This window comes from Poecilia reticulata, linkage group LG2 (genome assembly GCF_000633615.1).
Source record: "Poecilia reticulata strain Guanapo linkage group LG2, Guppy_female_1.0+MT, whole genome shotgun sequence".
NCBI classification, from domain to species: domain Eukaryota; kingdom Metazoa; phylum Chordata; class Actinopteri; order Cyprinodontiformes; family Poeciliidae; genus Poecilia; species Poecilia reticulata.
In genome coordinates this window covers 13,508,407-13,531,628 of record NC_024332.1, presented here as the reverse complement: position 1 = coordinate 13,531,628, position 23,222 = coordinate 13,508,407, and the positions used below count along the sequence as shown (strand labels likewise).

General features: G+C 37.8%; 3 protein-coding genes and 1 pseudogene across 4 annotated transcripts; 1 reads left to right on the top strand and 3 right to left on the bottom strand.

Annotated features, from left to right (window-relative positions):
• Positions 1–890: 890 nt before the first annotated feature.
• Positions 891–4,770, top strand: pdcl3 (phosducin-like 3). Its single transcript, XM_008432297.2, has 6 exons — positions 891–1,002; positions 1,396–1,513; positions 1,934–2,024; positions 2,230–2,373; positions 3,680–3,888; positions 4,255–4,770. The coding sequence occupies exons 1-6, from the start codon at positions 997–999 to the stop codon at positions 4,401–4,403; spliced, it is 717 nt and encodes a 238-aa protein (XP_008430519.1). The 5' UTR covers positions 891–996; the 3' UTR covers positions 4,404–4,770.
• Positions 4,771–4,867: 97 nt separating this feature from the next.
• On the bottom strand, positions 4,868–10,270 carry nms (neuromedin S). The gene is made up of 7 exons (XM_008432283.2): positions 10,071–10,270; positions 8,138–8,184; positions 7,758–7,814; positions 6,236–6,262; positions 6,072–6,125; positions 5,773–5,847; positions 4,868–5,092 (listed from the first exon to the last, which is right to left on the bottom strand). The coding sequence occupies exons 1-7, from the start codon at positions 10,141–10,143 to the stop codon at positions 5,060–5,062; spliced, it is 366 nt and encodes a 121-aa protein (XP_008430505.1). The 5' UTR covers positions 10,144–10,270; the 3' UTR covers positions 4,868–5,059.
• Positions 10,271–16,136: 5,866 nt separating this feature from the next.
• LOC103478405 (cytosolic sulfotransferase 3-like) lies at positions 16,137–19,850 on the bottom strand. 2 transcript variants are annotated; one of them, XR_001777298.1, is made up of 8 exons: positions 18,605–19,850; positions 18,354–18,482; positions 18,170–18,270; positions 17,708–17,834; positions 17,518–17,615; positions 17,257–17,431; positions 16,986–17,173; positions 16,137–16,455 (listed from the first exon to the last, which is right to left on the bottom strand). XR_001777298.1 is itself a non-coding variant. In XM_008432244.2 (7 exons), exons 1-7 carry the CDS (start codon positions 18,738–18,740, stop codon positions 17,061–17,063), a joined length of 879 nt encoding a protein of 292 aa, XP_008430466.1. In that variant the 5' UTR covers positions 18,741–19,850; the 3' UTR covers positions 16,933–17,060. The 2 variants fall into 2 exon arrangements, 1 of the variants encoding a protein (XP_008430466.1); XM_008432244.2 differs by lacking the exon at positions 16,137–16,455 and having other exon boundaries at positions 16,933–17,173.
• A 235-nt stretch (positions 19,851–20,085) lies between these two features.
• LOC103478408 (cytosolic sulfotransferase 2-like) lies at positions 20,086–22,900 on the bottom strand (annotated as a pseudogene).
• Between the last annotated feature and the right edge of the window lie 322 nt (positions 22,901–23,222).

Sequence of the window (23,222 nt, the reverse complement as noted above, 5' to 3'; positions counted from 1 at the left end):
AAGTCATATTTTGGAGAGGTACCTATACTTTTACTTGACTCTGAGATTTCAGTACTTTATACAACACTGCTGATTGTATCTTGACTCATTCCACGTTCCATGTATCATTTTCAAAATAAAAAAGTCAATAAAAAAAAACAAACACATTTTATGTACATAAAACATTTATTTTTTCCATGTCGTTCTACTCTGGTGACAATATTATTTTAACTATTAACGCAATTTTAGTGAGATATCAAAATGACGTTTCAGGTCGATTTTGTGCCTGGTTTTTCTGGTGGTTAATAGAACTGTCCTGTTGTGCGTTAGCTGGCAGATCTTTTAAAGCAATCTAAGAACAAGCTATCTAGGACTGGTAAATACTTGTTTGAGCAGGTATGCAGAAAACTGAAATGTAGAAAGTAAACAAGAAAAATGCTTCATTGAGAAAAAATATTACTTGCAAAAAATTATACCACATTTTCTAAGAAATAAACTAGTATACACTCCTGGTTTCTATCTAAATAGCATTTTTCTTTTAACTATTTTTATTTTTCAATATTCTTCAGTTGTATATAGAGTGAATGTACCAGACGAACTATTAAAAAGCATGTCGGTTTGTCTGCATCTGTGTGTCAGAATGGGCAACACCTGTTTGGTTTCGCTGTCAGCACCGTCACGTGGAATGTTGCGCTCCCACGCCTTATTTGGTCATATTGAGCTCTGAAGGAAGTCGGTGTCACCTTTATTTTTGTCGTACTAGTGAAGCAACAGTTCCAGATATTGTCAACTGAAAAACACAGAACTCTACAGCAATAAAAAAATTTACCTAGCACAGTACGAACATAGTTATAAAACTTAGACGAATATTAGAATGAAACAGCACACGTGGCATTACTTGGAGCAGTTTTGGGTTTTGTAGTTTCTTCCGGAATCACCCAACGTGAGCTCCTTCTGTTTCCGTATCGGGGAGTAGAGCAGTGGTGTGATTTCAAGGGACTCTCTTTACTTGACAAAATGCAGGTTAGTTCAACTTTTTATGGTTCCATAATGAATCCGGTTGACTTTTTGTGAGCCAGGCGATTCACTGTGACCAGATGTCGCAGCGCTGGATGTAAATTTACGACACTTCAGACTGAAGCTGTGACACCCAGCTAGCAGAGAGGCATCTCAGCTTAGAAGAACTTTTAAGAACGACCACAATATTAATGAAAGAGACGGTTTAAAATGATAATTTAACAGCTAAACAAACAATATTAATGAACAATAGTGTGTTTTTTCAGTGAGTATGGAACGAAAAATGTGAAACAGAGTAAGGTTTCGGCGCTCATATATGAATTTGAGCTTATTTTTTTATTACTACTATGTCAAAATAGCTAAACAAAAATAAAATGATCCACTTTTTTCTACCTGAAGGACCCGAACGAAGACACAGAGTGGAATGATATCCTGAGGAAGAAAGGCATCCTTCCTCCAAAAGAGATTCCTGAAGATGATGAAGAGGAGGAAGTGGCCCTTCAGCAGCAGTCTGTTGGTATGAGTTGTTTTTTTTGGGGGTTTTTTTATGGAAGAGACGCGAAGCAAATTATAAGGAGATGACTGGATGTCACGGCACAGAGGCAATTACTGCGTTAAAAATGGCTGTGATTGCATTTCATCATATTTTTACATACATTGATATTTGTCAATGCTTTAATGACTCATAATTGGAAAAACTAGATGATGTTTAGTTTGCAAACATCATCAATTAAAGCTAATGAATATCATGATGCATTCCCACCCCCAAAAAAACCTCTGATAATTTCCTTTCTGTGTTTTATATTATTGCTAAGTGCCATACCAACATTTGCCACCGTATGTTCATGAAATATTTTAACAGATCAAAGTTTTATTATTTGACTTATTTTCAACAAATAGGTGAGATGTAAGCGGTCGCTCATTGTTGTCTCCGCAGTGAAAACCTACGAGAGCATGACGCTGGAAGAACTCGAGGAGAACGAGGACGAGTTTGGCGAGGACGACGAGGCCGCCATCGAGATGTACAAGTGAGTAAAAGTGATTTGGCTTTCTCGCATCATGTGAAAAGATCTTGAAAACCGGAGATGTTTGAAAAATGTGGGTTTTCATCGTATTTGGTCCAGTGGTAATGCTAAGACGCCGGTTTATCCAGTCCAGTATTTACTCATGGCGTGTCGGCTGGGGGGGGATTTCTCCGACTCGGAGATGTTGACACACCGGTTCTCCCTTCAGACAGAAACGTCTTGCCGAGTGGAAGGCGGCTCAGATGAAGAACGTGTTCGGAGAGTTGGATGAAATCTCCGGGCAGGATTACGTGAAGGAGGTCAACAAGGCTGGAGAGGGGATCTGGGTGGTGCTGCACCTCTACAAGCAGGGGTAGGTCAGCCTGTAGATCAACCTGTACGTCAGCTGACGCGGTCGATGTAAGTTAAGACGCACTGCTTCCCACATAAATCTGCCCCAATTTCTTAAATTTTTTAGAGCGATCTTCTGATCCCCTGATCTTATTTACCTCTGCAAAGGTCTGACAATCAGCCTCTGTCTCCGTCTTCTTTGCCTTAACAGAGGGCTGACTGACAGACCAGCCCACTAAGGGTGGGAATTATCGTGTCGTTTATCATTTATTTTTAACAATTTCTCGTCGTGATAAGAATTTTGATTTATTGTTGTCACAATACATTCAAGTTAGTTAAAAGAAAAAGGTCTAAAATGTCTTTTTTTTACTATTTTCTCCTCTGTTTTTTCCCCACAAGAGCATCAACAAATGAGTAATATTAGTTTTATTTTTTATTTTATTCACTTATCATTATTATTATTTTTTTCCTCTCTTTTCATCAACTTATTCAATTGTGTTATTGTTTTTGTCCAGCACTTTGGTGCAGTTTTACACCTGCTTTTAAAAGTGCTTTATAAATAAATTTGACATTGACATCAGTACATTCAGAAAATGTGACTACATGTATGTACTTGTATGTGCAGCTTAGTGATATCACTGTTTCAACGGCAGCATTTATATACGTGGCGCCATGAATGCTGTGCCGTGCAGTTGCATAATAAAGAAGTGACAGTTTTTAATCATTTTTATCGTTACCACAGTTGTGCTACAAAGTATCGTGTTAAAAGTTGAAGTCCGTGTCGTCCAGCACGTCTGGACTTATCCGATTAACAATAATCGCTCCACCGTTGCCAACTTAACAACTTTATTCTAAATTTAGCAACTTTTTAGATTAAAAAAAAAATGTTGGTATCTTCCAAGATTGGAATCAGCAGGTCAGGCTTTTTAAAGACCGGTGATCAGCTTAAACAATTCAATGCCTATTTTTAATCCATGTTGGAACATTTTATTTTGTAAGTCTTAACCTAATAAATTCAGTCTATAGCAAAATATTTAGGTTGATGATACCTTTTAAATTTAACCACAGACATTACTGGAGGAGAGAAATGGCGTAAAGCTGTGTTTTATGGTGACTTTAAACATTAGGAAAAGACTAGAAAACAAACCTAAAACCAAAGTTTTATAGATGATAAGACGAGCTTAAAACAAGTCAGTGTTCCTATGGTAACTAAATTGGACCTGACTTCTTTTTGTTTACTGCTTCTTCAGACTGTCGTGACATGAATTCTTTTTGTACAAAGTTGAGAATTCAGTGCTGACCTCTGTGTCCGTCTGGTCTCGGCCCAGCATCCCTCTGTGCACCCTCATCAACCAGCACCTGAGCGGCCTGGCCAGGAAATTCCCTCAGACCAAGTTCCTCCGATCCATCTCCTCCACCTGCATCCCCAACTACCCCGACCGCAACCTGCCCACCATCTTTGTTTACTTCGAGGGAGAGATGAAGGCCCAGTTCATCGGCCCGCTCGTGTTTGGAGGCATGAACCTCAAGGTCGAAGGTAGGGCAACATTGTTGTTATTTTGTTTTTGTTTGGTTTTAGCCGAGGTTGGAAGTATACATAAGTCTGTGTATTTCAGATTTACAAACCCTAGCAAGTTTTTCTAAGGGTTGCTAGGAAACAGAAGCACAACATTTGACTCTGGGCTCTGTAACTGCTCCCAGCTCTCTGTCCTGTAAATTATTGTATCTGGAAGTGGAAATAAACTCCTGACTTTGGAAATCGTGTGCAGTTTTAAAAATGTCCCTTCCTGTATTCTTCTATTTCTTTCTTTTAGTTTGAGAAACTTCACGTAAAATTTTCCCTTTGTGTTTTTTCATTGTTTGCGTGTTTCTTTTCTTTTTTTTTTTCTTTCTATGTGTCCAGAGCTGGAGTGGAGGTTATCGGAAACCGGCGCAGTGAAGACCGACCTGGAAGAAAACCCCAGGAAACAAATCGAAGACAAGATGATGTCGTCGATCAGAAGTTCACTTCCGACGCGGAAGGACAGCGGCTCTGAGGACGAGGACGATTAAAGAGACACCAAAACACAAACAAAAAAACACTCCCAACAGAGGAACACGCCTTTAGAGACAGAACATTAAAGAACCGAGCAGGACCTCCTTTATCAGATATAATCTTCTTTTTTTTATTTTTACAGAGCTCAGTCCTGCTTAAAGGCACGTGGGCAGGCCACTCTGCTGGAACAACACACCTCTGTTTTTTGTTTTTGTAACCTTACACAACCATTAGACACAAATTTTAACTGTTTTTTTTTTTATTACATGGTAATTATGTCACAAAATGTACATGTACATTTCACCCTCCTTTAATTAGAGTTCGCCCCTTTTTGCCACATTTAGTTTCCAAAGTTCTCTTTTGAAATAAAAAAGTCACTGCTGATGAGAGTTTTAAAGTGTTTATATCTTGTTTTAGAGAGAAACTCGGTAACATTCGGAAGCATCGAGACGCAGGCGCGTCATCGCAGAACGGTTGTTTTTTTTTTTTTTGTCTTTATAAGTAATTTTCTGTTCAGGAAAAATATAATAAAATGTTTACGTCCACAGCCAGAGATGCTGCGTGTCACTCGGTATCTGAGACTCTTCATCCAGGCCGGAGCTGCCAGCTGCTCCTCCTCCTCCTCCTCATTGTGTGTCATTTCCTCCCCTGACTTTCTCAGATTCCTCCTCCTTTACAGCATTCCCTCTGGCAGGTTTCGGAGTTTCTGTTCAATTAGCAGCAGGTAATGAGAGGCAGAGAAATGTCAGTGAGAACCAGCAATGAACAAGAGCAGTGATGAAGTTGATGCGATTTATTTGGGCTCCTTCCTAATCACTTCTTCTTTGGCTGAAAGGTTAAGTCTTTAAAGACAGAGGAGAAATAATGGAACGAGTCCTTTTCTCTGACGGTGTCTGGACTAACATCCTGCAGAGTGATATATTATTGTAGACTGTGTTTATTTGCTCTTTGCTTTTTTGTTCTTTTTAAAGGAACAACTCAGAATTTTAATAAAATGACTTTATATGAGTAGAGATGTGGCTTCTGAGTCGAGTTAAGAAGACATGCTGCTCCATTCTCTGATTTTACTTTTTATAGGTATATGTTTGAGTAAAATAAACATTGTTCTTATTCTATGAACTACTGACATGTCTCCGAAATTACAAGCAAAAAAAAAATTATTTGCAGAAAATGAGAAATGGTCAAAATAATGAAAAAAGATGCAGTGATTTCAGACCTCAAATAATGCAAAGAAAACAAGTTCATATTCATTTAGAAACAACAATACTAATGTTTGAACTCGTAAATCAACGTTTGGTGGAATAACCAGGAGGTTTTCAATGAGGTGTCAGTGCAGTGGGCTCTGAGTTTTTTTTCCAGAGCTGTAGGAATGAAAACTTTTCTTACCAGAAGCAGCACCTTCTTCTTTCTCCTCTGGGATAGTTTAGGCGAAAGTCGCATCAAAGGGTGAACTGAGTGGGACTAAACAAGAAACAGAGATTATATAATTAACCGAGGTTAGACGAAACAAAAGGGGCTAAATTATTGATCCCACCCCTGAGTTTTGATTTTACAGAATAAAACAACTTTACTGTCATTAGTCAGTGTACGACCAGCGGTTTTGCTTGGATTCCAATTTTTTACATTTTTAAATGACTTAAGTGAACATCTAGAAGGAAATTTACATCTGGCATCTTTTTGCTCACCTCTTGTTGAACAGCTCCGACAGAGTTGCGCGCTTTGGAGTAATGAAACAGAAACTGCGGGGTAGAAAGAAAAAAACCCAAAACAAAACGTCAACATTAAACTACATGCTGCTGTTTACCATCCAAATTATAAGTTAAATATAATGAAACTAAGCAAATCTTACCCTTTTGAAAATATTCTGGACTTGCTCCTGAGGAAGAAAATAAACAGATTAACATCAGAAATATCAACTGAAAAAAACTGTTATTACTGCATCTGTCATAACTCTAGAAAACAAATATAGAAGAGGCACAGAGAGAAATTCAGAGGTGTTATCTGCTTGTCCAGGTTGTTGTACTTCTGCATGTTCTATCTATGTTTCCCTGTGTTTTTTGATAACTTCCAATAATTGTTCTGCATATTTTACCAACTCTGTGTTTTACCTCTGCACTGGCCCATCTGTGAAGCACGTCTTTGATTATTTGCCAGTTTCTTGTATTTTATTTTACCACAAATGTTGGATGCTTATCATTTCTGAGTGCTAAAAAACAAGGCCACCCTGAACTCACTGCGTCAGAAAGACGTAGGTTGACCTCAGCGTTAGACGTGCATGAACAACGTATCAAGTGAAAAGCTTTGACCCTGAAAAAGTCCAGGATTATAACATTTCTTTTACTTTTTTTTTAACCTAGCAAGCTAAAAATAAATTATCTCAGATAATTGCTACTTAATGTCAAAGCTGGTGGAGTCCACTTCATTCCCTGTGACACTGTTTGATTTGAAAATAAAAGCTGTTTAATTTTAACACGATCTCTTGAGTTAGAGAGGAGAGGTGAAGTACTGGTAGAAATAGCATCTCAGTGGTTATACTCAAAATAAATTTAGCTGTAAACTATAAATGGGTTCAGTGAATGGGCACAATGATAAAGCAGGAAAAGTGGTAAAAAAAAAAAAAAAAAAGATAGCATCAGATCCCTCTACACTAGCTTAACGCCATTGAAACAAAGTAGTTATTTTCTACTTTGGCATGATGGCAGTGTTTGGTGTTGGAGATACAGCACACTGCCCAGGGTGCCATTGTGACAGGGGGTGGCCCTTTTGTGAAAAAAGCTAATTTGTCAGTTTTATCACAAAAAGCATTATATTACTTATCTCTGTTTCCAGTCAAGAGATATTGGGAACGGCGATAGCTAAAACCTAAAATATCTACGCTGATCAAAACTTGAGTTGAATAGTTCTATGCTGAACAGATTCACTAAAACTCAGGTTGAGTTTGACCATTTCTGTTCTTTAAACCCTTTATTCTGTTTGTAAAATCACAAAACAGCTGAAAACTGAAAGAAACCCAAAACCGACAATTCATTTACGAAACTTTTGTTCGTCTTCCTCGGGTTTCTTTTTCCAAGAATGAAATCTGCATCACAGACTTTTTTTTTTCTAAAAAAAAGGAGGATCCACACTAATAGAAACTCCTCAGCTGATCCCGGCAGCCATTTGCAGAAAACGTCCTCTGAATTTGGTGAACAATGGCATCATCGACACACATTATCTCTAAGAGGAAAACACATCATCGCTCTTTCGGGAACCGAGGCTGACAGGAAATGCGGTGCTCAATCTTTTTTTCTTCTCCTCAATCTTAAATGTTTAATGTTATCACGGCAGCCCAATCGCTCGGGGAGTCTAGAGCGATTGTGATGTCGACTCACCTCGTTTTGGTCTCTCCACAACACATTACTCATATCGTCGCTCTGGACGCCTCGCACCTTCGGACAAACAACAAGAGCTTTTAGGATTTAGTTAACGGATTAAAAGAATACAGTGTAGTACTCAAAATAAATGGATGCTTTTGGAAAGTCCATAGGTTTAATTACAGCTCAGCGTCACTACTGTTTCATCTTGGTCTGGCTGCTACACATCAGAGTGACCTATTGTATTTAATTGGACTTTTAATTTGTGATAATTAAACAAGATGGCTGCTTCAGGGCCATTAACGTAGAAGGAAATGGCAAAAACTGTGAGACATCAAAGTGAAGAGGGACTGATGAGGGGTGGTGAGAAGGTGGATGAAGAGAAGTTATTTCGCTACCTTTCGTAATGCGGTGTCATCCCGCCACTGTCCAAAAGGACTGGCATCTGGACAAACAGGACATGTAAAGTTAGCATTCTCTCACTACGTTGCATGAGAAACAAAAATATGGCTGCATCTCCATCACTTTGGAGCGCACCGTTAATTCATCCCATAGCAGTTAGCTCCAAAAATGTAATTTGAGCCATTTTTAAATGAGATTTGCACACTTTCCTGGAGAATCAAAGACTGGGTAATTCTGTGTGGCTTCAGGCGAAATGAGGGGACTTTTAAGCAGCGGTTTCAAATCCAATCTAACTAAAAAATCCACAGGATCATTAAGAACTCTTAGGGAGAATCTAATCATTAGTGACAAACAGAACATCAGCTAAAAATTGGTTTCAGCTGACCCCCAGTGGCTAAACCGCTTAATGTCACCATAACGCTGACTTGTTGCTCCAGCAAAGTCCGCCCCTTACTATGAAGGGAGCTGATGAGAGGGAAGGAGAGGAACAAACCGTGTTGTAGAGACTGAGATTAGCTGTGGTGCTCTCTATTAGATGTGTGTAAGATTTGAACACAAGCTCATTCAAACTATGTTTAAATTAAGAATTAAACGAGCATGTGTAAAATGCTACTCTTGTGACTCTGGCAATTGTGGACAAGTTTGTCATTTTTTTTAATTTATCATTTATCTAACTTCATTGAGATCAAATATATATGTACTTTAAAGACTGCTCTGAAATGCCTAGAATTTCATTTTTTTAAATAAAAAGTGTTACTTATACAGTTGGTAAAGTTTATCCAAATTTCTCACGGCATGAAATTTGCAGTTGTGTTTTTAAACATGTTGATTAGTATCATAAATGTACTAAAAAGACACACTAAGTTGGAAAGACATCATATTTTATAGACAATAACAATCAAATATCATTTAACATTCCTTCACCACCTATATTAAATATTTTGTATGAACATTGGCCTATCAATATTACTTTTTCTATGCCTTTTTTTTGCATCTTTACTTTTGTTAAACACACATTTACCTCTCAGCTTCTACTTGTTTTTATTAGTTATTATTTTTAACTTCAAACAACTTCTGAACAGAGTTTGGAGAAGATGGCTGCATGCTGCACAGCTTTGAATTGTTCTACATTGTAGAGTTTTAATGAATACACTTTAGTTAGTATCATGTTATGTGTCTCATATTTAATATAAACCATTTATAATCCTAACAGCTTTCTTATGTAGCCTCCATGCTAATTTAGCCATAATCAGGGAATACATGAATTTGGATGAGGTTTGTTAGACAGATTAAAAGCTCTTTAGAAAACAACAACCTTTAAGCGGGTATTACATTTGGTTTTCATTAATCCCACTTCTCTGTTTGGTTTAATATTTTAACACAATCTATAATTTACACTAATTGGGGGAAATCTTTTTTTTTTGTTCTAAAATTTCTTGTTTTTTTTATAACTGCCTTTTTTTTTTAGCACGGATTTATTGAAACATGGTTTTCATGTGTTGCTGAATATTTTTATTTTTGGAAAATACTACCTACATTGCCAGTCTAGGTGTGTTATATAAAACATTTGGAGAAAAAAAAAGATTAAACCCCTGTTAGGCTAGCAGAGCCCTGCTAATATTAGCAATATTTTCTCCCCCATTTATGAATAAACATATTTATGGAGCTGGAAACCGGCGATTCATTATTATTATTATGATTTGCTTTTATTTATTCATTAGTGTGCTCAGGCATTATTTGGTATAACCTTAATAAAAGTACATATCTTAAAAGGACATTGTTATCTATTTACCCCCAGCAGCCTCCAGGTTACTCAAATTAAAGAGTTTTACACCTCGGACAGGTTGTCAGTTTGACACTGAAACACGAATTACAATTAAATTACAATTAAATTAAAAAACAACTACTTGGTAAAACCCTTTCGCTCACCTGTTGTGCTCAAACATCCAAAAATCCCCAACAAACACAGCAGGAAAAGTTGTCGCACCGTCGGTAGAGTCATCGCTCTCGTTTCCTCGCTCTTCTTCTTCTTCTCCTCCCTATTTGTGGTTCTGTTAATGATTCTCTGACCCGCTCGGCTCGGTTCGTGTATGCTATGACCACCTCGTTCTCTCGTGCAGCACTTTAAACTCTTTGCAGGCTCTCTGGCAACCTCGCCGTCGACCAATCACAGGCCGATCCGATAATCGGCCGCGTGCGCAACTCTCCACACTCACTCCTCCGCGCGCGCATCACCAATCCACACGGGCTGCGGATCACTGGGAATACCGGACTGATGTAAACCTGTGCTTACGTAAGGACATAGATGTGATTGTTGTTCGGTTGGAGGATGATCACAGTTTTAAATGAGCCATTAATCAAAATACTAGACCAAAGTTGAGCTGGAATAAGTGGGAAATAGGAGGAAGGTGGGCCGCAGGTACATCCCTATAATTGTAGTCATGCGTTGCAGGAACATGACAACTACTTCTCTTTCTCTGATTGCTGGAATTTTCCCCACGAACCAAGAGTTTATTTGTTTGAATTATTTCTAGATACATAACAAATGCACCTGTGTGTATTTGTTCTACTGACATTTTGAGAAACAACGAATTTGCACTTTGTTCATCATAAACACAAAAAAACCATACTTTTTTTGCTATATGTAATTTAAGTTAAAAATATTAATGCGTACCCTGCCAGCATGCCTAGGTGGGCCCCATGTGGGGGAAAGGAGGGCTTATAAATGTGTCCTATATGGGTTTGTCCGCGGGTTCCACGATGCCCCCATGGGTTTGCCCATGTAGGGCCACAGCCTACGTGGGCCCTACATGGGCCCTAAATGGACAAACCCATGTGGGCCCACCACCATGTAGGGCCCATGTGGGTTGTGGCCCTACATGGGCAAACCCATGGGGGCATCGTGGAACCCGCGGACAAACCCATATGGGACCCATCTGGTCTGCCCTCCTTTTCCCCACATGGGGCCCACATAGGCATGCTGGCAGGGTAGTGTCCTTCAGTGATTTTAGTTTGCTTTAAAGTTCTACAAATTGTAAGGGAATGTTTAGCAAGCACTTGGCTTGCAAGTGGTGGAGGTGTGCAATACTGCATATTTAGGTATTCGTTTGTTACAAAGTATCGGTATCAGTATCATCGATACTGATAGTTTCTAAGTTTGATGTGTCACAAACTTCTGACAATTAGGTGCTTTTGTGTTATTTTTTTCTTTGTGTAAACTCTGTTCTAGGTTTGAACAAAATAATTAAAAGTTCATGCATGTCTATAAAATACTTTAATACAATATTGAAGTATTTTGTATTTTGCGTGCATTTTTCCTAAATAAACAAACTGCAAAAAAAAGATAATTTGAGAGCAAATCAAAATAAAATCTTTTTTGAGATGCAATTAAGAAATTACGGCACAAAAATAAACATTTCAAGCAGGAATCTGAAACTAAAGTATCGATCTTGCCATGCTAGTACCAAACCAATACTGATACCAAATTGATATTGATATTATGTGCACTTTGGATCGATTCGCACACCTCCACTAAGGGAAACTGGGCTCACAGAGTCAAACATGGGAGCTTGCTGCACTCTAGCTCTTTTGACTGGAACCAGATGTGTTGATAATTTTGACTATTTTGAGCTTTTTCAGCAACAAACGCTCAGGTTGGGGTTCATGTGAATAACAAGATGGATGCATGAAAAAGCAGCTGAAGCCCGATGTTAAGTACAGTAGAGGATCTGTAATACCAGAGGCCTGTTTCTCTTCCTAACGCCTCTGGGAACTTATTAGAGGACATAGCATCATACATTCTTTTAAATACAAAGACAGTAGCCTTAACTTGGAGTCTACAAGTAAAGGGAAAATGGGCTACTGTTGGGCCTTGATCTAAAATGAGCCAAGATAGAAATGATTCACTATGGGGGGGTTAATGATCATTCCAAAAGAAAACTTGTAGAGCGAGACAGAGAGAAAAGAGCATTAAAGATGACTCATGTCCAACTAAACACTAAAGAGAAGGCATCTTTACCCGGAGTGCCAATAAATATGTAAGATGTTATAATTCCTAAGTAGCTCAAGAATATTTCCAAATAATTTTTTCCCCAACATTGTGAGCAGATGATTACATTAGAACTCTTAATCTGAATTAAAGTAAGGCTAAAAGCTTTTTGTTTATATATTCGTCTTGCCCTTCCAATTTGCATGTTCCCTGATACTGTGTTGGATGCCACCAGTCATTTTTATCACAGGTATTTCAAATGAATTCAGCAAACTTACACTTTCACAGATTCACGAGCTGGATTGGCTTTCACAACAAAACGGTAAGAAAATTATAAACTAGGGCTATTCGTATCAACGAATCAGTTTTAAACAAAGGAAATAAGAGTCGGAAATGCTATAAGTAATGAAAACATGCCGTCAGATGTCATGCTAAAACTGTCTGCGTACGCGCTAGCGTGTGTTTTTATTGGGATCCGCTTAACATATGCTGTCTGTGGAGATTAGAGTCCTGTGGGTAAGAACTAATTATCTGCAGATGATTCAGACAAAGCCATATTGTTTTTATTTGAAGCAAACGGTTCACACAAGGTTGTGGTTTCAGCTTGTGGCACCACCCGACTAGGCTGCCCAGGTGAAAACAAAGTATATTTTAGTATACTAAATTTTAACATACTTCAGTATACTTTTATCGATGTACTTAAACTGTACTATTTTGGAACAACTAATTTAGTGCTTAGTATACTTTAGTAGTATTTAAATAGTATTAAATTACAGCTAATAGTATATTTTAGTATATTATAAGTACTTTTTTGAAACAACTTCAAGTGTACTTAAAGTATACTTTTTAACTATCATATTTCAGAGCTTTATTATTATATTTTGATATAATTATATTTTGAGTGTAATAATTCTGTCTCAGAATAATATTAAAATAAATATTTAATAAACTTCAAATATATTTAAATATACTATTAATATATTAGTAATGTACTTAAATTACACTTATTTATTTTTGATTTCCTGCTATTGATAATAAACTACAATTTTAATTACTCGTGAAAGTCTTTATTCCTACGTACCTATTTTGTACATGACATACATAACTACACTGCAGTACTTACATTGTTTTAGGCTACAATTACATGGAAAGATTAATTACACAAGATGTTCAAGGTAATTCAAATATTTTGTTTTATTACCAACATTTTAAAATTGTCCAATTTTACTCAACTTTATGAACTTTACATAAATAATCAGTTTACACATCAAAAGTGAACACAATGAAGATGAAAATTTAAATGTGACAATAAAACATGAAAGTGAGGATCAACGAAGAACATTCCCGTTCACTGCACCTTACAGAAACCTGCAAAAAAGAACAATAGAACAATTAAACAGAGAAAGCATTTGTATTTAAATAATACAGAAAAATGGCAAATAAAAAAATAATACAATTTTAAGACGTTGTGAACTCGCCATGTATGTGACATCATAAGAACTGATGATGATTGGGACCGGATGCCTGGGGTGGAAAAACATTTCTGGGTGTTTTCTTTGCCTGTTTATGTTAGAAGTAGAAAGAAATAGTCAGCAATGTCATAGAATCCATTGATGTTGGCATTAACTATGAAGCTGTTTTAAGTGTGGACTTAAGGAGACAAACTACCTTAAAATCTTTCCATCCATGATCTGAACACACTGATCCTTGCAGGGTGGTGAGGGGGGCTGGTGGTGCCCAGCTCCAGCAGCCATCAGATCAGAGGCAGGGTTCATCCTGGACAGGTCACCAGTCCATCACAGGGCCCTGAAAGTCAACAACAAATAAAAAAATGAAAGATAAATGTTAGATTAACAAGAAGAGAAAAATTCTTTCCAGTTACCTTTAAATCAAATCATGTTCATTAAGCACTTAGTGTTGGCAACACAGCAGTTTTTGTTGTTGAAAATGTAGCTAGCTTCTCATTGAAAAAACAAACTTACATCATGAAGACGATGTGGAGGTTCATCCTTAGACCTGGTTGGTGATCTGGTGGAGTCAGAGCTTCTTCTGAGACAGAAAGTCTTTAGGTTTCCTAACACCCACTTTCTCCGGCTTCCTCTTTCATCTTCATTTGCTTAGTTAGACTGCAAACATATGTTGAAGATAAAATCATTGATGAACGAGTTAGAACAACCACCACAATTTGTCTTATGGAGCTTAATTAAAACCACGTTAGTTTATGAATTAAAGTGTAAGTCGCAACAAACCTCCATGCAGTTATAACATGAAGCTGAATGATTCCTATTGTAATAATCATACAAGTCACAATAAAATTGATAATTATTTAAGAAACCAACGTAAGTTATATATCTTTACTGCACTGTTTATAATTAAATGAAGATAATTAATAAGCAAACTTACCACCAGSTAGCAACACTTAGCAGCCTTCGTCCCTCCGGGCTCCTTTTGTGACACACATTTCATTTCCATCGGTTGTTGTCCCGTTGTGTTGTCGTCTAACTCGGATTAGGACGTCACCAGCTTGAATTTGCCAAAATTAGAAACTATTGTCAAGGCCCTCTCTACTTTTAAGACATTATTATGCGAGTATAAATGGCGAATTTGAACAGCATCTGTTATCTTCCCTGCTTCAAGTTTTTTCTTCTCTTTGTGGCGGTTTTTTAAATAAATGAAAGTGTGAAATACCGCCACCATCTGGTCTGGAGTATGAACTGGAACTAATGCCGTTGATTATAAGGTTTTGACATCACACATCTGAAAATTGATTGGATACTTTCTTAAAAAAATTACATCATGATTATCATTTTTTTATTGTATGCAATTTTAATAAATAGTAAAAGATTATTAAGGCACTTAAAAATTCATACATATTCATTCATATTTTGTTCACTTAAAGTATACTTTTAAGTGTATTTTTTTACAATTATGTTTAAGTGTGTTTAAAGTACTAATTTCGAAATTGGTACAAGTGTATTTTTAGTATACTTCAGATATACCTATAGGTAGTACACTTAATATTTAGTATATTTAAAGTGTACTTTCACAAATGTAAGTATGTTTGAAGTATAAAGTACCCTATACCTTTTTTTCACCTGGGTGCGTTTTATAGAAGAATCAGAAAAGATCTTCATTTCAAGCACAATACTGTTTTTTTTGTTTGTTTGTTTATTTTATTATTACTTCTTTGAGCGGTGTTATATAAGAAACAAGTTTTGATTTTATAACACGAGGAGATAACTTGCAATCATTGCCATAATTTTCTTAGATAGCAAGCAAATTGCAGCGCAATCTCCGGTGTGCTGTTTTCCCTTTCTCCTCATACGGCCTCGGAAAACCAAGATCTGGATATGAATACGTGTTCGTTCGAGACGGTGAACATCTGGAACTGTGCCACAGTGAAACCCGCCTCTTGTTTTTGTGGCATTTCGAAAATAGAAATAATTTCGAGCTGACCTAAAGCTGGTGAAGCTTATCTGATGTAACCTGAGACAGGGAGAAAATAAAAGTTTTTATCCACTTCTGGCTTCTACAGTCACGAAAAAGAAGAATATTTCATAATGCCGAAACACTGCTATTTAAGTGTATTATTATTATTATTTTTTTAAAGTTAGCACAATCAAACTTAAAATTGGTTTATTTTCGACTTTCAACTTAAAACGGATTACCACATAATACCGATGCTTTTCACATGCATAAATTACGTTTATGGGGGCCTGCGGGTAGGTATATTTGTTTTACGTTTATGCTAAGCTCTATTTTCGCAGACATATCTTACACTGATTACTATTTTTATCTCTTGTATCCTCTGTAGATTAAAGTTCCCACTCTAGCACCAATAACCTCCATCTTTGTTTGTCTTTCCAGTGAAACATTCTCCAAATCCTGATTCAAATGGCATCAACCAAGGACGTACTGACTCAGGATTTTACTTTTTTTTATCATTTAATTTCCAAAAGGTACCAATTGAGACTGATTAATATGCCAATAACCTTTGTGTTTTCTTTATGTAACCCGTGATGTTTTTGTTGTGGCGGGATGAAAACAGCTCCCTTTCCTGCTGCATGTGAATTTGACCGGCTGGCCCGAGTGTGTTCTTGTTTTTATTTAACTGATCAGATGGCAGGCCTTCTGTCAGGGGCTGTTTGGATGTGGACGCCGTTCGGCATGTTTTCATGCGTGGGGATTAACTGCTCCGATCAGTCAGAACCTCCAGGTGACTTTTCTGACCCCTGATTTCACAGCACTAACTCTCTGAGGGGGTCACATGTTCTCCCAGTATTTTTGGGCAGTTGCACAGGGAGGTATTAGAAAGGGACAGGGCACCTGAAAAATAGAAAACAAAATATATTGTATTTAGAAGTTGTGATAAGTACTGGGAGACTAGATTACCTACTTTCTGTTGAAAATAAAAAAAACACCAAGAATCACCAGTGACTGGACATTCACAGATACATAGACAAATAATAAGACGTAGAAGATTTTGAAAATGAATCCCATTTTATGGAGTCCACTAATATTTTCAGAGTGTGGAGAAGAAAACAAACTTTTCAATTTTAGGATTTCTCACTTTGAGAATCAAATAATTTCAATTTCTTTAGGATTTTGCCATGTTAAACGGCGACAAAGCAAAAATTAAAATGAAGAAAAAAAAGTGTAACCCAGGAGTTTATGAGCAAAGTCATGAACTTAAAATAGACCAAATCATGACTCCTCATCCACTGTCAGTGAATCTTTTTGACAATTCTGTGCACATTGGAAATATTAAACTACAGACAAAAATATAGGGTATTATTTTATAAAAAGTTTATGTCATTCACTAGGAGAAAAAGTTATAATTATTCTAATACTTTTACATTTCAGAATCCATTCCTTTGAATTTCAAAATATCCCCTTCGCCATAAGAGATCTGCAATACGCCAGGTCCAGTTTTATATTTCGGTGCGAAACCGAAGTGTCGGATCTTTCATCTTGCTCTTGTAGTCCTCGTTGAACGCTTCATTCTGGGCGACAGTGAAGTGGTTCTTCCAGTCACCAACTTTTCCTGGAAAAGCCACAGACACATCATTCATGTCTTCCTTCCAATTGCTAGCTGTCACTTTTTTTATTTCATCAAATTGAGTTTACCTTTCCTCATGAAGGGAGAAATTGAGAAATCAAAGAATGGGCGTTTGGAACAGTTGGTCATCTCATTGTTCTTCATATTATCAAAGTGCACCAGTTCAACGATGGTCTTTTTGTCTTCAGCTGACGGGGATAACCCGAGGAAGGAGCAAAGTTTGTCTATTTCCCTCTCAGTGTCCTGGAAACACAAGGTCAAATGTCGACTTTGCGGTAAAAACAGTCAGAGAAGCAGCCAGAACGTAAAGGTTCAACCAAATAAATTACCTCAGCTATATCTTCATAGAACATATAATGAAGTTTGGGATAGGTCTTCGTCTTATTCCACCAGTTTCCCACATGGTCATACCACGACCCATACAACACTGAGGCCACAGGACAACACAGAAAAGTAAGAAGCCTGTACMAAAAAGAAAAAAGCACCAAACACAAACTTTTTATGACAATCTGTACTCACTCTGCCCATCCAGGAACCTCTGGAAGTAGCTGCTCCATTCTCCAGGCTCCGGTTGCACCATGTTCATGCGATCAAAGTGGTAAAAAGACACCATGTTGTCCTTCGCGTTGCGTGCCACATACACCATCTACCAAAGGAAGAATGAACAAAAATGAACAACAACCATTACGGTTGCATGAATGACTGAACATCTTCAAACTACTGTAAATGTTTGTTTTGTAGTACTTGGTAGCAAAACTCTTTCTTTACATCAGAGTTGCAAGAAAATTGTAATTAGAATTTTATTGGAAAGAAACAACATGCACTTTTAAAACAATCAAGTCAGAAGTGTGGTCAAGAAACAAACCACATGTCGCCACCCACAGCCCTTTTCTTGTTTTGGACCTTTTTTTGGAGCCTGTTACATATAATCTTGTGACTTTAATTTGAAAGCGTATTCAAACCAAGCTCTTGCAACTTTACCCGACAGTTCAGATCCCAAAACGACTGAGGCACCAACTGAACCGGGAGGTGAGTCTTAATGAGCCGAGGGGAGGTGGGCAGCAGGTCTGCCAGCTCTGTTCCTGCGGACGGACAGACAGAGGCATCGAACGATTAGGGTGATTTTTATGAATAGTAAACAGAATAGTGAAGTTTGACCGTCAACCTGAAGCCACAGAAGAGACCGCTATCTCCAAAAAAGGAACTCGTTCAAAGACGGGGATGGACGACTGACGCTCTGGAGATACTCGTCCAAAATACAACAGGTCAAGGATGTAGGAGACCCACGTAGTTCCTAGGCAGTCAGCAAGAGGGAGGAACATGAAACTATTAGTTTCCTCGAAGCGCTACAAACTGTAAAACCTGATTGTACAGGTTTTACAGTTTGACTGTTTACAGTACAGCTGTTCGACTGACCTGCTTTCGGGTATGTCGCAATGAGTATGTCGTCTGGTCTGGCCTGAAAGTTTTTAACCTTCTCCCAGTTGTCGGTGACGCAGTGAGTCATCGCGACTCCGTGGAAATCGTACAGTTGTGGTCGAGAGCTCTGCATCTAGGAAATTAAAAATCAGCTCTTGACGCACAAGTCTGTCTACACAAATTCAAGATGTTTGAGAGACATCCTGCATTTCCTCGATCAAGCAATTTCAGACTTAAAATCACTTCAGCGACAAAGACTTCCTGTAGCACCGCTGGAAAACAAGTGTTTTACCTTTCTCGTTGAGTTCCCCAACTGGTTTGTGCTTCTTCTGTCTCTGCCAGCTACCTTTGTCAGTGTTCATAGTTAATATTTAACATCCCATACTTTGGTCTTACAGGCACATTTTTGCCTCTGTTTATTGATAACGGTTATTAGAGCGGTGGTTTCAGAACTCGAGGTAATCTCAATGTACAACCCACACATGCTGGACATATAGATATGTAAGAAAACATCACAGGTACTTTCAGTGGTTGTGGTGTTTTCAAACATGTAAATGAGTCAAAGAAAAACATTTATTATGTAACATATTATAAAACAGGTATTTTCCATACTGTGTAAGCCAAAGGTATGGACAAGATGTCGTTTGTTTTCCCTGAAGTTCTAACTGCTCTGTTGATAAGTAACCATCGTTCCATAAATCTTTCATCCACATTTTTGCACTCTGTGACACTCTGGTGATGGAAATGTCTCACCACACTTGAATGTTTTGCTTGACATTACAAACTCTGGAATGTACTTTTGCGTCCGTACTAGAAGATTTATCCACGAAAGCAGTCAAAACGTCCCGAGATCATAATGGGAGATTCCAGTCTCCCAAATGGGCTTATTAGTGTGCAACATTATGACCACAGGAGTAATGGTGTGTTTACCCCCCTTTGCTGCCAAAACAACCTTTATTCTGGCTAGCAATGGTTTCCATTAGATCCCCCAAATATATATTGTGGTCTCTGGCAGCAAGGTGTTAGCATCAGGTCCTTGAAATCGAGAGTTGGGATCAGATTTTGTTGCGTTGAACATCTGATGTATACCTAACTGGATGAAGATTTGGTAAATTTGGAGATTAAGACAGCACTTTATCCAGCTCCTTGGACTATTCTTGATTCATATTTGGTTTGTGACTGGGAGCCACAGTCAAAGGATTTACATGGTATAAAATTATATAATTTTTACGTTACCAGGACACGTTACCAGTGTCCTGCCTTTGGTTTGTGAACAAACCAGCCTTTGGTTTGTGAATCAAACTCTTTGACAGCGGAAACTGTCTGAATTATTCTTATGACTCCTGCCTTCCCAGTTCATTGTTTCATCACCGTGTCCGAAAGTCAAAGTAGCCCTTCTTCACTACCAGAAAAATCTTAAGATTTAAAAGCAAAATTTGGACGGGACAACAGCCAAATAAATACCTTTTACAAATCTGAAAGTTTTTATGAGCAAGCTTTCGCTTTATTTAATATAAACTCTAAACAAAATATTTATTTCCTGAGCTTCATTATAAAAAGTTGATCCATTTACTAGTAGAAAAGTTTCAATTATGAGGGGAAAATGGTCCACACTTTTAGATTTGAGATTCAGTTACTCTAAATTTCAAAAACATCACCTTTGTTATAAATCATCTGAGATCTACAATACGCCAGGTCCAGATTTATATTTCGGTGCGAAACCGAAGTGTCGGATCTTTCATCTTGCTCTTGTAGTCCTCGTTGAACACTTCATTCTGGGCGACAGTGAAGTGGTTCTTCCAGTCACCAACTTTTCCTTGAAAAGCCACAGACACATCATTCATGTCTTCCTTCCAATTGCTAGCTGTCACTTTCATTTTTTGCATCATAATTTACCTTTTCTCAAGAAGGGAGAAATTTTGAAATCCAAGAAGTTGAGTTTGGAACAGTTGGCCATGTCGTCGTTCTTCATATTATCAAAGTGCACAAGTTCAACGATGGTCTTTTTATCTTCTGCTGATGGGGATAACCTGAGGAAGGAGCAAAGTTTGTCTATTTCCCTCTCAGTGTCCTGGAAACACAAGGTCAAATGTCAAATYCGCGGTAAAAACAGTCAGAGAAGCAGCCAGAACGTAAAGGTTCAACCAAATAAATTACCTCAGCTATATCTTCATAGAACATATAATGAAGTTTGGGATAGGTCTTCGTCTTATTCCACCAGTTTCCCACATGGTCATACCACGACCCATACAACACTGAGGCCACAGGACAACACAGAAAAGTAAGAAGCCTGTACCAAAAAGAAAAAAGCACCAAACACAAACATTTTATGACAATCTGTACTCACTCTGCCCATCCAGGAACCTCTGGAAGTAGCTGCTCCATTCTCCAGGCTCCGGTTGCACCATGTTCATGTGATCAAAGTGGTAAAAAGACACCATGTTGTCCTTCGCGTTGCGTGCCACATACACCATCTACCAAAGGAAGAATGAACAAAAATGAACAACCTTAGCATATTTATTTTGTATTTGATTCACTTGCACTACATAAACATAAACTTGATATTTTTTCATGTCTAAAATCTAACAAGGAGTTAAATAAACTTTAAATGCTCCAGTTTTAAGTATCAAGAAACCTCAAGATCATGACAGTCTGTAGTAAATCTCACCTGCACCTTTCCTCTGTTTTTGAAAAGGGATCATTCCTAAAACAGTTCTGACTCACAGAGGCCCTCTAGTGGTCAAGTTAAAACTGCACCTGTTTTAACTGACTATTTTTAGAGTGAAGTGACTTTTTAAGGTCAAGCAACTTATTTTTGTTAGAAAACCATCAATATCAGCTCTTTTCAAAATAACAACTTTAACGATTCATTACTATATTACATTTTACTCTTGTGAAAATAATAAATCAATTATGTGTAGAAAAGTCAGACTTTCAGCTGCTTCCATTCACTGTTCTTTTTTTTTAGCAACCAGTGTGTGCCTTGAGATTTGGCTTTCCACAGACAGACAGAGGCATCGAACCACTAGGGTGATTTCAAGTGAACAAGTATTCAACAGAAATGTAAAGTTTGGGCATTAACCTGGAACTACAGTAGAGATCGCTATCTCCAAAAAAGGAACTCTTTCAAAGATAGGGATGAACGACTGACGCTCTGGAGATAGCTATCCAAAATACAGCAGGTCAAGGATGTAGGAGACCCACGTAGTTCCTCTACAGAGCAGGAGAGCGGGTAACACTTTATTTGAAGGGGTGTGCATAAGACTGACATAACACCTGTCATGAACATAAAGCAGTCTTTATGAATGTTTATGACAGGTGTTATGTCAGTCTTATGCACAACCCTTCAAATAAAGTGTTACCGGAGAGGGTAACAGTTCCTGGCATTTGTGCTCTACAAACTGTAAGACCTGTTTGTACATGTTGTTAGACTGACCTGCTTTCGGGTATGTCGCAATGAGTATGTCGTCTGGTCTGGCCTGAAAGTTTTTAACCTTCTCCCTGTTGTCGGTGACGCAGTGAGTCATCGCGACTCCGTGGAAATCGTACAGTTGTGGTCGAGAGCTCATCTGCAAAATGATAAATCAGGCCTTGACACAGGAAGACTCGCAAGACACATTCAAGACGTTTAAGCCAAAACCAGCATTTCTTGATTGAATGTTGGTTTTTAACAGTCAAATTAATTAAAACATAAATCACTTCATTTAGCACTGCTGGGAAATAAATGGTTTACTTTTCTTGTGGCGTTCCCCAGCTGGTTTGTGCTCCTTCTGTCTCTGTCAGCAACTATTGGTCAGTTTTTATAGTTAATATTTAACACTCCACACTTTACTCTTGCAATGTGACAAAGATCAAAAGAGCAGAAGATTGACAATCATCTTATGCAGTTCAAAGTTATTCTCCGAGTTGCAGTTATATAAACGTCACAGCTTTTTTGCTTGATATTAAATATTCTGGGATTTATTTTCGTTGTCTATGCTTGCTGCTTTTATCACCAAAGCGGTCACAGTGCCCTACGATCATAATGTGACGCTCCAGTCGCCCTGATATGCTAATTAGTGTGTGACAGAGGACAACAGGTGCTGTTTAAATGCAGAATGTCACAATTAGGGGTAACATTTCCTGCCTGATGGTGTGCTGATCATCTTTTATTGTCAAAACGGACTGATGAGACATGGTCTCCTTCAGACCCCTGAAGGTATGCAGTGGTATCTATGTATATATGATGTTTTATATATCAGTGAGCTTGGTTTCTTTACACACTGATCTTGGTAGAAATTAGAGATGGGTTGAGCGCAAGGCAGCAAAGGTGGTGCAGTACCTCTCTGAAAATGTTTTTTTTAGTCACCGTGCTAAACGATGCCTCCAAACAAATATTGATATCTCAGAAACCATATAAGCAGTGGTGGAGAAAGTACTCAAAAAATGTACTTAAGTAAAAGTACAAATACACAGACAAAAATTTACTTAAGTAAAAGTCAAAGTACCACATTAACATTTTACTTAAGTAAAAGTAAAAAAGTACTGGTTTTTAAAAATACTTAAGTATTAAAAGTAAAAGTACTTGCTGAATGCATTACCTAATCACTAATATCATTAAGTGTACCGATCATAT